At 37.0% G+C, this 14532-nt stretch overlaps 1 protein-coding gene across 1 annotated transcript in view; it reads right to left on the reverse strand.

Annotated features, from left to right (window-relative positions):
• Positions 1-9163: 9163 nt before the first annotated feature.
• The window catches only part of sigmar1 (sigma non-opioid intracellular receptor 1), a 33842-nt gene continuing 28473 nt past the window's right edge, over positions 9164-14532 (reverse strand). The window contains exons 4-5 of the mRNA XM_041810190.1: positions 10543-10635; positions 9164-10441 (exon numbers count right to left, since the gene is read on the reverse strand). Of these exons, the coding sequence (XP_041666124.1) occupies positions 10212-10441; positions 10543-10635 (323 nt within the window). The 3' untranslated portion in view covers positions 9164-10211. The remainder of the gene's footprint in view (positions 10442-10542; positions 10636-14532) is intronic.

Consider the following 14532-nt stretch of genomic DNA (forward strand, 5'->3'; position numbering starts at 1 on the left):
TTTCCATTTATTAAAATCAAAGTTGCAATAACTCAAAAATAATAAAAAATCATCAATATAACATCATACACTATTTTGCCAAAAGTATTCGCTCACCTGCCTTGACTCGCATATACACTTAAGTGACATCCTATTTTTAATCCATAGGGTTAAATATGCTGACGGTCACCCTTTGCAGGTATAACAGCTGGTGTAGGAGTGTGTTTATGGGAGTTTTTGACCATCCTTCCAGAAGCACATTTGTGAGGTCACACACTGATGTTGGACTAAAAGGCCTGGCTCTCAGTCTCCGCTCTAATTCATCCCAAAGGTGTTCTGTCGGGTTGAGGTCAGGACTCTGTGCAGGTTATTTAAGTTCATCCACACCAAACTCTCTCATCCATGTCTTTATGGACCTTGCTTTGTGCACTGGTGCACAGTCATGTTGGAACAGGATGGGGCCATCCCCAAACTGTTCCCACAAAGTTGGAACCATGGAATTGTCCAAAATCTCTTGGTATGCTGAAGCATATCAAAGTTCCTTTCAATGGAATTAAGGGGCCAAGCCCAGCTCCTCAAAAACAACCCCACACCATAATCCCCCCTCCACCAAACTTTACACTTGTCACAGTGCAGTCAGACCAGTACCGTTCTCCTGGCAACCGCCAAACCAAGACTCGTCTATCTGATTTCTAGATGGAGCAGTGCGATTCATCACTCCAGAGCTCCACTGCTCAAGGGTCCAGTGGTGGCGTGCTTTACACCACTGCATCTGATGCTTTGCATTGCACTTGGTGATGTATGGCTTAAAAGCAGCTCCTCAACCATGGAACCCCATTCCATGAAGCTCTCTACGCACTGTTCTTGAGCTAATCTGAAGGCCGCATGAAGTTTGGAGGTCTGTACCGATTGACTGTGCAGAAAGTTGGCGACCTCTGTGCACTATGCGCTTCAGCATTTGCTGACCCCGCTCCGCCATTTTACATGGCCTACCACTTCATGGCTGAGTTCCCAATTGCTTCCACTCTGCAATAATACCACTGACAGTTGACTGTTGAATATTTAGGAGGATGGAAATTTTATGACTGGAATTTCTGCCCAGGTGGCATCCTATCACAGTACTACACTGGAATTCACTGAGCTCCTGAGAGCAATTCATTCTTTCACAAATGTTTGTAGAAACAGTCTGCATGCCTAGGTGCTTGATTTTACACACCTATTGCCATGGAACTGATTGGAACACATGATTTCAATTATTTGGATGGGTGAGTGAATACTTTTGTCAATATAGTGTATACTGCATATTTGACCTCATTTAAATCTCATAATGTACAAATAAACTAAAAATGTATTATCTGCTTGCTAAATAGTCCCCTGTGTAAAGTTTGAAGGGCAAATTTAGAGCAGAAATATCTGTTGAAGTCCACATGTATGTAAATACGTTCAAGGAAAAAAATCCAAAATGGGAAAGCCCATATTGGCGCTTTCAAGTGATCTGAGGAACTGAGGCAATCAAAATGTTTGGTGCTAAAAATGTTTGCTGTTTTAAATCAACATGTTTTAACACAAATGTTCATAGTATTGTTTCTAATTTAAGGGTAATCAGGGGTCTTACTTTAAAGAAAAGACAAAACATTTGTTTCTTTTAGTATTTGTTTATTAAGTTCTTTTTGTTTCATTATCTGTAAACTATAATCATCAAAATCTCAAGAAATAAAGGCTTAAATTATTTCACTCTATGTGTAATGAGTCAATATAATATATGGGTTTCACTTTCTGAAATAAGTCACAAAAAATATTTTACTTTTTTCATGATATTCTAATTTTTTGAGATGTACCTGTACATTTAGTTCTATATGTACTACATATTCTATACACTGCATTCCAAATTATTATGCAAATTGGATTTTAGTGTCATAAGCATTCAAATTTTTATTTTTCAATTAAACTCATGGATGATACCGTGTCTCATGGCTCTTTGGGTCACTGAAATCAATCTCAGACACCTGTAATATTTTTTTTTTGCCGGGTGAGCACAATTAAAGGAAAACTACTTAAGAAGGGTGTTCCACATTATTAAGCAGGCAACAGGTTTCAAGCAATACGGGGAAGAAAAAGGATCTCTCTGCTGCCAAAAAGTGTCAAATAGTGCAATGCCTTGGACAAGGAATGAAAACATTAGATATTACATAAAAAAAATTAAGCGTGATCATCGTACTGTGGAGAAATTTGTGGCTGTTTCAGAGCACAGACGGGTTCATGCAGATAAAGGCATAATGAGGAAGGTTTGTGTCGACAAATTCATCAGATAAAGAGAGCAGCTGCTAAAATGCCTTTACAAAGCAGCAAACATGTATTTGAAGCTGCTGGTGCCTCTGGAGTCCCACAAACCTCAAGGTGGAGGATTCTCCAGAGGCTTGCAGTTGTGCATAAACCTACTATTCAGCCACTTCTAACCAATGCTCACAAGCAGAAATGGTTGCGGTGGGCCCAGAAATACATGAAGACTCATTTTCAAACAGTAATGTGTACTGATGAGTGCTGTGCAACCCTGGATGGTCCAGATGGAGGAGTAGTGAATGGTTGGTGGATGGCCACCATGTCCCAACAAGGCTGTAATGTCAGCAAGGAGGTGGCAAAGTCATGTTCTGGGCTGGAATCATGAGGAAAGAGCTGTGAAAGAACTGTGCCTTCTGCAGCAAAATTATCTTTATGCATGACAATGCACCATCTCCTGCTGCAAAGAATACCTCTGTGTCACTGACTGCTATGGGCATAAAAGGAGAGAAAGGCCCCATCCTTCTCTGACCTCAACCCTAGTGAGAACCTTTGGAGCATCCTCAAGTACAAGATCTATGAGGGTGGGAGGCAGTTCACATCAAAACAGCAGCTCTGGGAGGCTATTCTGGCATCTTGCAAAGAAATTCCAGCAGAAACTCTCCTAAAACTCACAAGTTCAATGGATACAAGAATTGTGTAGGTGATATCAAAGAAGAGGTACTTTGTTAACTTGTAACTTGGCCTGTTAAGATGTTTTTGATAGAAATAGCTTTTGACTTCAGTAAATATGACCTCCTAATGCTGCAAATTCAACAAATTACCATTTTCAGATCTGTACAACCTATAAAATGTTTTAAAACTCTGTTGTGCATAATAATGTGGAACAGTGAATTTTGAGGTTTTTATAAAAAAAAAAATCATCATTATGAAGTTTGTTCAAAAACAATTGAATTATGCTCTAATGGCTGATAACTTGAAAAATATTCTGTCTTATGCATTAATATTTAGGAAAATATTATTTGCATAATAATTAGGAACATGGTGTTTGTCCTATGTGCACCTACATATACTATAAAATATTAATCAATCAATCAATCAATCAAATATACTTTATTGTCCCACTCATTTAGTATACCTATATATATTTAGTTGACTGACACTTCAGTTTTACTACCGTTTTAAATCCAGCTCTTTTTCATGGAAGAGTAAATGTTATGGGACTAACTCTTATCAGAGTAAAATTAACTACACTAGCTAAAATGTCGCCAACACCAACAATTTTACTTTTTTGAATTTGCTGTGAATAGTAAGTGGTGTCAATTACTATGTTTTTTTGTGTATGCATTGTTTTATATTGGTCTGCTGGCATACATCCTACGACTGAGTAAAATAATGCTTACTGGAAGCTGCCATACGTCAGAACCAAAAAAATCAAAGGCATTCAGACACCATCCACAGAACATAAAATCCTTCTCTACGCAGATGATGTGTTACTACTCCTCCAGGATCCTCACCCATCGTCAAATTAATGCTACACAGTCATAAAATCATTCTCAGAACTCTCCAGCCAAGCAATCAACTGGTCAAAATCTGTTATCCTGCCACTCACTCATGATAAATGGGATGCGACCTCCCAGTCTACACCCCACCACATTCCCACAGGTAATATAAAATATCTAGGTATCAATATTTCCACCAAGCTGTCAGAGTTGTTTACCCTCAATTTCATTCCATTACTAAAATCAATAAAAGATGACCTTAATTGCTGGACCAACCTACCAATCTCATTGTACGAAAGAATTATAACAAAATGACAATCCTACCTATTCCCCAACTCTTCCGGGTTCAAATGTCTTAACTCAGCAATACCTAAATTCTACTGGAAAAATACCCCCCCCCCCCAAAAAAAAACAACTCTCAACTCTTCAAAATTCAAAAAAACACGGTGGATTGGAAGCCCCAAACTTTGAATATTATCACCTTGCAAACCAACTCCAATATGTAATAAAATGGCTCCACCCATCAGACATTGACTCATACTGGTTAGAAACAGAACAGGCACTATGTGATAACATCCATCTCTCAGACCTCCCATTAATTAGTCAAACCATCGAGGAAGATTCCTGTGTCCTAAATATATCCATAGCCTCAGTTCTGACAGCTTGGTGGAAAGTACTTAAGTTCACAAGTTCTACAGTTGCACTCTCTAGCTACTCCCCAATCTGGAATAACTTCTTCCACCTGGAAGAACCATGGAATCACTCAATCTCACTCCTAACTCTCAAATGGGATCAGGATCTCTCAGTCAACGCCAATGCTGACTATTGGCCCCAAATCTGTAAAAACTATTTTGTCTTCCATAAAACCACAAACTTACAACTGATCCAGTATAAAATCCTCCACAGAGCACTTTACACAGGTGATAAATTATACAAAACGGGCCTTGGCAATCTGAAAAATGCACTCACTGTTCACTCAACACAACAGACACACTGATGCATGCTTTCTGGCACTGTACTTCAGTCAAGCACTCGTGGGTCCAAGTCACAGATCACTTATCTTCTATATTGGGCTGCCGCATCCCTTTATCCCCCCACCTCTGCATTTTAGGAGATTTCTCAGCATTACAACTCAATAACCACACCTCCAGTTCACTCTCTACAGCATTAGCTATCGCCAAGAAAACAGTCCTCCTAAACTGGAAATCAGAGGTTCACCTCAATGTCACACAATGGGAAAATCTTCTAACAGAACACATATCTATAAAAAAATGACTGCCTCTCTCACCTACACATCAACTGACTTTAACAAAACCTGGTCCCAGTCATCAATAAATTAACCCATACTGTCACCTGATTTCCAATACCATCACATAACTTGTGCTATTATTTAGTCATAATCATGAGAACAATATGATAATTATAATTGTCATCATTGTAAATATATTATTATTGTTATATTATTGTTATTATCATTATTATTATTATTGATACTATTATTATTATCATTGTTTTTATTTTCATTTATTTATTTTTTAATTTTATTTTTTTTTTCCTATTAAGGAGTGGGATATTGATCATAATAATAATAATATGAATGTTTATTATTGTTGCTATTATCGTTATTATTGTTGTTGTTATTTTATTATTATTATTATTTACAATGCTGTAACTTGACTTGCCGGACAACACAGTCCCTCCTCCCCACACATCAGAGACACTGCCAAGGACCTCAGCTGTCACTATTAACTATATCTACCTCATATTTTTGTACAAGTTATAACTATTATTATTGTGGTATAACTATTGTGTTATTCTTATTATTATTACTAAAATCACTATTATGTTGTATCTGTATATACATGTGTATATGTGTATACGTATGTAAATATATATGTTTATATATTTGATTTATTTTATATTAATTAATTAAGGAATTATTTACTTATCTGTTTTATTTATTTATTTTTTCTTCTATTTTTTAAATATATAATTCTGATTATAATTTTTATTAAGTTGTTTTCTTCACTACCTCAGTTCTGGTATGTTCATTATTACACTGCTATCATTATATCATCATTAAATTATTTATCATCACATAATCTAGGTGGTATTAATATTATATTATCACTATATCATTTAGATGGTATTATAACGGGTGTATTGTATTGATATTACATTATAACATAACTTTGCTCATTATTATACCTGTATATAATATTTATACTACACCCCCTAAACACGCTCAAAAACTCTGCAAAATTGGCACACACCTCAGATTCGGTGAAAAATTTGATAAAATGAAAAAATTAACCACAAACATGCCAAAATGTGCTCTCTAGCGCCACCTAGGCACACTAAAACGGCCCTCATGGCCAGTAGGAATGTTGTAGAGAGATCAAACCAACGTTGAAATGCTCGTCCCATCAAGACCCACAAATCACGCACTGACACCCCTAACCTATCTCAAACAGGAAGCCGGCAATTTGCCTTTCAAAATAAAATTTTCCAGGAAAAAAGGGCTCCGAACAAAATGTAAAGGCTCATAGGCCGTAAATCATATCGGCATGAACCTCACAGAGAAGACACACTAGGCCATGCTGATCGAAAGTTCTGATGGAATTTGTTGTTTCTCAAACGGTTTCCGAATTACAAGCCCTCAAAGTTGGTCAACCCCGAAGAAGCCCTCCCTGCTGCTCCCATTCAAATGAATGGAGTGGTGGAAATTCTGATCCCCATAAGCTGTGGCAGTTGGGCCTCTACACAAAAAACCAAAGGTCCTACAGCTTTAACAATTACATGGATGGAAAATTTACTACAAAAATATCTTATTTTTACAGAGATTTGGTCAAAATTGTGGCATCTGTGAGGTGAGATTCAAAAAGATTTCAGTTAATTTCACTCCTGATCAAGACAGCAGTTAGTGATGATGTCACCCACTGATTGACAGATGAAAGCACCCGGAATGCAGGCATTAGTTACCATGGCAACCAGGGGAAGCCCCTTAATGAGCTCTGATCACGCACACACATGGAGCTGTTCCAATAAAGCAGCCCATTTAAACAATGCTGTAACGGGATGGTGAAATTGCGGGTGGCTTCTCATCCACATACAGTCCCCCATAAAGTCTTTGGCGACGTCAGTTGCCAAAGACAGCCACACATATATCCCATATGAAGTGAATGGGAGAGATGGTGCATTTGTGTGTGTGTTAACGTGCGAAGCACGCATGAGTGTGTGTTTGTGTGTCTTACAGATGCAGGTTTTTAACATTACAATAAGCTTACCGTGCAGCTGGTCATGTGACTCACCGGAGGCGGGAAAATGGAATGTGTAATACACACCCATTATAATGTCTGAGGCTCCTGACAGAGCTGCAGGGACACACCTCAGGCTAACTTTGAGCAGGTCAAAGTGTCAAAAAGGGATGAAACCCTCAAAGTGGGGTTCAAACGGGCATGAGGGACGTGCGACAGACCGAGGACCCGTCCAATGCTGCTTGCAGCTTTAATTATAGTAATATATCATAATTCAAGTACACTTTTACAAACTATCATCATCACGGATACTATTGATTTATTATCAGTATTTGAACCCCAGTAAAATCATTATTGACATAAAATCCCTATATTTAATTTTGAATTCTGGATTATTATTTGAATAATCGAAGAAACAGCTTCTATTATTACCATTGTCAATACGAATATCTCTATATAATACACAACAACATACAGCCATACTAGTGTTTTCTCATTTTCTCCCCACCTTATATTTCATTTAATGATTTATTCTCCCTTAAATGTTGTATGTTTATATATATGTATACATTTTCTATCTCTCTTCTTCCTTCTTTATTTTCTTTTATTTATTTATGCACTTAGTTATTATTATTATTATTATTTTATTATTATTATTATTATTACTTCTTTTTTCAGCAACTTACGTTGTGAATAATGCATCGTAGTAGTAAACTTTATAATTATACTCAGTCCTTCCTAAATTCACCCTCCCGGACCCACCCCCGTATCTCCTGTGATCACCCTCAGTTGGTTTGGCTAATGAAGAGACAAGATGCCCCGTATGAGCACACGCCCTCCCTCTGGGTCTGGGAGTTGCCCTACTGCAGGACACATTGTTAACAGGTGAGCCCACCAGCTGGCTTCCTCCTCAGGGTCAGGGAGCGACTTAGGTTGGACCACCTGAAATCATAACATCTAAGAAATGAAGAAACAAAGGGTTTTCTGGGGGGGATTATTACTATATTCCCCCCCTTTTTTTTACCCCTTGTTCTATTATTATTATTATTATTATTATTATTATTATTATTTTATATTTCTTATTTTTCTTCTTTCATTCTTTCTTTACCATTTATTACAGTTTATTTGTATTGATTTTTTTCTTTCTTATCCTCTTTGCTTTTTCTCTTACTCATTTCCCCCTTTCTACTTAAACTATTTCTTTTCATATACTGACCTACATCAGTATATTTTGCATCCTTACAGTATCCCACCTCCTGCTCTTCATATATTTATAGTAGTGTTGTCAAACGATTAAAATTTTTAATCAGATTAATCACAGGGTTGCTGTGGATTAATTTCAGTTAATCATGATTAAATATCATTCATTTTTAATCTATATTATTCGCGTTTCATTGTGCATAAGCAAACAGACTCAATCTCTGACAAACGTATGCTTCACTTTAATGTGGTATTTAAGGCTAGAAGTGCTTTGATGAAAATAAAACTCCTTCCTACAATTCTTTATGTCGGTCAACTGTTTCGCCTTGTTTCTTTTTGTACTCAAATTTCCCATCAAGAGGGCCAACGTGCTGTTTAGTGTCTTCCATATCGAGTTGGTTGGTCACTACCGGATCAACGGCCCATTTGCGCAAGCGCGGTGGTATGCTCTACAGTAACCCTATTTGGACAAACTGTCCGAAATGCATTGCCAGAGACGTTTCAGGTATTTTGAGTCATTCTGAGCTGAAGATGGGTTAATTGCGTTAAAATTTTTAATCAGATTAATCATGATGATGGATTAATCTGCATTAACACGTCAATTTTGACAGCCCTAATTTATACATTTTAATCCTAACTTAAATTGGCAACCCATAACCTCACCTTACCATTATGTCCCCGAATAACAAATACATTCACACACACAGCCCTGCACACATAAACACACCCACCTACATGAATTAAAACACAGCCTTCCAACACCTTTAAACTTAAAATATCTAAATGTTATCAGCTCCTGCTTAGCTTGTCTCTTTCTTGTCTTGTTTACATTGTCTATATATATTGCATGCATGTTGTCTTTCACTTGTCATGATCTGTTTTGCATCACTTAATAAAAATAAAATAAAATAAAATAAAATAATAATGCTTACACATGTTCAGGTGTTTTCTTTAAGGATTTCTATTGAAAAACGTGTCACAAACAGGTCATGAAGAAAAGGAACAGAGAGCCTAGAACAGCTTGTCTTCACAGCAAGTTTTACAGTGTTACAATGTCATTTTGCTGATGCTTTTGTCCAAAGCAATGTACATCTGAGTGTAAGTACGACACAGATTTAGACAGGAGGAAACAACATCACTAAGTGCTTTAAGTTCAATCAGAGGAAGGTGCTGCCAGTTAGTGCACACGTTGAAGCATAGAAGCTTTTTTTAAGTTGATAAGCAGCAATCAAACAATCAGTCATAATACGATACCTCTCATCATCCCCATTAATTAAACTGTCTTCACCACAAATAATGAACAAAGTGCCAAGGTGCCTCCAAAGAGATGGCTGCAGTAAACCCCAGAAGCAGAGTGAGACAGTGCAAGCCAACTGTGTTTGGGAGACTCATTCTATTAAAACCGCCTAAAGTCTGTGATTAGTTTGGCAAGTCAAATTTTTCTCAAGATTAATTTTAAAGAGAAAACCCCCTTACCAACATACAGAAAAGAAATTGCTCCTCAAACTCATAGAGGCTTCTTGGTACCAATATTTAATGGCTAAAAACAGATTTACATGTCATTTCACATCCAAATGAAATGTACAAGGGCTTGACAATGACTGACACTGACAAAAAAAAAAAAAAAGATGAACTAGATTTAAGACCTATTAATAAGGTCGAACGGGTTCAATTCTTGACTCTAAATAAAAAAATAGAAGATATTCCTGTTTATGTATTGCATACATAAACCTAACGATTATAGAGTAGCAATGAAAATGCATTATCAAAGAGAAAAAACAGGCTTGGTCTTAAAAGAGACAATGGATTTGGGAGTTAAACATCTGTGAGAAGTACAGCACATAAATCAATGCAACCTTTACCCTTTGACAGCCTTAATGATGGACAAGAACTTGAATGTAGACTGCATCAACCTGGTTTGATCCAGCAGACTGCCCTCCTGTGTTGGAAGACTAATAACAAAAAAAAATTCATGTTCCTGTGCCTCGGCAGTGACTCAAAAAACACCAGTCTCTGTAAGAAGTGTACCAGCCTCAAGCATTAGGCCCTTTACATAGACACGCATGGTATAGAACATTGTGAGGAAGTCCTGTGTGCTGAAAATGGTGTCAGCCAGCGCAAATCCAAGTGTGGAGGGTATGAACCCTCGCCCATATTCCACCATCCAAGTCCCAGCACTCCACTGGACAGAAGTGGCTTCCCCAACAGCATGAACTATTGTGTCACCTGTCAGGGAAAAAAGCAATTTGTTTACTTATGAAACTAACTTGATAATTAAACTATTAATAACAGAAATAATATTACAATTTAAAATATGGAAATATTACCAGGGTAGTATAGTTCACTTTTTGTTGTACCCTCTTTCCACTGTCGAAAAGTTCCAGATATGATGGTGTCAGAAATCTCAGCCCAGTACCGACCTAATAGAGAGCACATGTGCAGCAAATTATTGTCATTGTAATAAAATCCTAACAAGATTGCTAAGAAGGATTAAAATTTAACAAATAAATGAACAAACGACACATACACTTTGGCATTTGAGACTGTTTATATATATAGATTTATATAAATAGACATATACATACAGTGCAGCCAGAAAGTATTCACAGCGCTTCACTTTTTCCAAATTTTGTTACATTGCAGCCTTATTCCATAATGGATCAAACTCATTTTGTTCAAAATTCTACACAGAATAATGACAGAATGAAAAAATAGATTGAAATTTTTCAAATTAATACAAGATAAAAACAAAAATATAACATGTACATGAGTGTCATGTGGCAAAAGCCATGACACTCAAAATTAAGCTTAGGTACATACATCCTGTTTCCACTGATGGAAAGGCACACACTTGTCTACATAATGTCCCGTTGTCAGGGATGGACTGGGACTAAAAAACAGCCCTGGACTTTGACTCAGCCCAGCCCACAATAATTGGTGTGTGGAAACTCATCAACGCCTGGCACACAACGTTGAAGTTGTTTAAAACAATTAAAGATGAAAAAAAGGTTTTATGTATCCAATTGATTATAACAGCATATTATATCATCTATTCTATGCAATCTTAAAATTACATTATTAAGAATCTTAATTTATACAGAAATCAATCTTACTGCACAAATAATAATACCACATTTTAATGAAAATGCACCACTACAAATGTAACTTCTGTATTCAAAGTCTTCAAAGATTGTAAGCATTATCAGAAAACTGGAATGTTACCAAAACTTAAAAAGTAAAAGTACAACAGTCCCTAACAGTTTTGTACTATTGTTTATATTTCTTAATATTGCTGCTGCATGTGTCATTTTACAGCTAAAATGTTTAAAGTGGAGCTGTTTAACCCTTTACCTACTGAGTCTAAAAATGGCGATTTTGGACATATTTTGTTATTATGGCTTTAAAATAGTCAGGAAGTCTGAGAGCTTTGGTCCCTTTTCCCAGGAGTACTTGCACTTGACTTTTCAACATATGGTTAATGATTATTGCACATTATATGGAATTGTCAGCAGTTTAAAAGAAGAAAAACACAAAAACTGATTTGTTTTTCATGGCTTTTATGAGAAGAAATTTTGTTATTGCTCATGAAGTTTTGATTTGACATTTGAAATGTGAACCTTTACATCAGGAGTCATCAACTAATGTTGTTCAAGGGCCACATTTTTTCTCGACTGACGCTGTGGGGGCCAGACTTTCAAGTTCAATTGAAATTGTATACAGTATATACTAGTATATATTTCTCTTCCATATGCAGTTTTTTTTTTTAGATCAGTCCCTGTCACCTAAACTGCAATTAGCCACAAGGGGGCATTTATCATTTCTACATATTTCTGAGGCTGTCATGTTGTCCTTCAGAGTTTGATACTAAAATGCTGCGTTGTGATTGGCCAAAAGCATGTGCAGGAAACAGGTCTTTTGTTTTGATTCCCAGGCTGTGAAAATGTCACTCTCAAAGAGCATGAAGCATAAAGTTGATGCAGAAAATCGTAACTTTAATGACGAGTGGACTGATAAACATCTCTTCATCATGCCAACTCACAGAAATGCTATACCTGTGTGCCTAATCTGCAATGAATCAGTCGCCGTTCTGAAAGAATACAATCTTAGGCATCACCATGACACAAAGCATTCAACTTTCAAGGAATCATATCCAGAGCAGTCAGAGGCCCATCACAGAAAAATTGACTCTGAAATCAGGATATTCCCATGCCAGTGGAATTATCAACAAAACATTAACTGAACAAGAGAGGGCAACAAGTGCATCTCTGCAGGCTGTCTGGGTGCTCTCCAAACATAACAAGCCATTTACTGACGCTGAGGTTTTAAGGGAGTGCATGGTCACTGTTTTGGAGGAGTTTGCAACTGACAAATCTATGGATAGGATAATTGCATCTGTAAAAACAAATACCACTGTCTACTGCAACCTGTTCACCATCAGCCCAGGCGGAGAATTTTCAAGCAATGTGAGGAAGGTGGTCACATTGGATGAGACAGCTATTCAAAGCTAACTTGTGGGCATCCAGGCTGCCAGTGACCTGAAGGCTGCTCTCCAGGGTGCTGAAAGCTTGAGCGCTTTTTGGTTGGCTTGTCCCCAAGACTATGCTACACTGAAGGCCTTGGCAATATACGTGCTCACCATGTTTGGATCAACCTAGACGTGCGAATCTGCGTTCTCAAAGATGAACGCCATCAAAACACATGAAAGGACTGCCTTTCTAACCAGTCTTTGGAGGACTGTTTGCGCATAAGCCTGACAGCTGTCAAGCCTGATGTGAAGAGGTTGGTGTCAGAGGGGAAATGTAATTTCTCCCATTAACCCAGTGTTGGTATTTAAGTCTTATTTTATTTGTGTTCGTTGTCACAGTCGTGGGTTTCTTAAAGTTTTATGCGCTACAGCGCAACATTTCTGACAAATGACTCCTGTCATTTTTTTAAATTAGGCTGTTTTCTATTCTTTTATAATGCCATACAATGCTTAATAATGACACTATTTTAATTGATGTTAGACAGGCTATTTTTCTTTTCTTTTTGGCTGACAAGTAGCCTATGTTAAATCATATAAAGTTGAAGAAAAAACAGCTATATGGCACATGGAAAAACAATGCTAGAACAGCATGTGAAAAAATAAAACTAACTGTTAAAAGACAACAACTTTGTCCTCATTCTTATTTAGATAGAGTAAGGCACAAGCTGCATTTCATTCATGAAGAAGAGGATTTATTTTAGTGTTAGCAACTACTATTCAGTGCCTAGCCAGCGCAGCAAGCAGAAATTAGAGAGCGGTAGCCTGTTCTCCTCGTTGAACATTCACTAACAATAGCTGACGGATGGATTTCTTTAAAGTTGATCAAAGATGGGGTCATTCCTAATAAAATTATTTCAATCTCAGTTTTTTGGGGGGGTTAATGTACAGTTTAAAAAAATCCTAACTGTCACCACATATTTTTCCTCCTCACATTTTCAGAATTTTATCAATATGCTGGTGGGCCAGATGGAAAGCTGTGGGGGGCCGGATCTGGCCTGCGGGCCGCCAGTTGATGATCACTGCTTTACATGTTTAGAATAACCAGTCATTTTTTGAGTCTAGGACTCTGGGTGTGCAAAACACAGTGCAAAAGATAACTGTATACATTGCTTAACAAATTTATTAGACCACCTGTCATATTTGTCTCAGAGACCATCCAGCATCATGAAGTGCTTACTGCGGACTCTTTTATTTTCAGTGAGCTCTCCATGTTTTACCATTTTGAACGACATGAGGGATTTCAAACTGAATTCGCCCAAATTTGAGCCGGCTCACTGGGCTTCTCTGAGAAGTCAGAAATTAATCAAGCATAACATTCAACCACTAAAACAATTTTTTTCTGTTCAGGAATGCAAGTAAATCACTATAATTTGACGTATTAATCAAGAAATATTAATGTGCTTTACTATTTCTTTCAGTTTTTTTGTAAATCAGTACATTTAAAAATTCATGGATAACAATAATAATTATATTTAAGCATTAAAAATATCAATTTAAGAGCTTCTATATATTGGTGTATTAACCATTGCAGAAACATAAAAAATGATTTTGGTAATTACCAACGCTGTTCATTTAGGGCAGCTGTGGCATAAACCTTACTTTGGTTAGGGTTAGGGTGGTCTAATAAATTTGTTAAGCACTGTATATACCACACATCATATACTGCTGGAAAGCACAGATTCTTAGCTCTCTGTCAGCACTGGAATCTTTTAGATTGAGCAAACTTTTGAGGAGCTACAGTGTTGAGAATCCATGTAGCTGTCTCACAATACTTCTGGTGTTTTGCTATGGT

The sequence above is a fragment of the Cheilinus undulatus genome, linkage group 17 (assembly GCF_018320785.1).
Source record: "Cheilinus undulatus linkage group 17, ASM1832078v1, whole genome shotgun sequence".
NCBI lineage: Eukaryota > Metazoa > Chordata > Actinopteri > Labriformes > Labridae > Cheilinus > Cheilinus undulatus.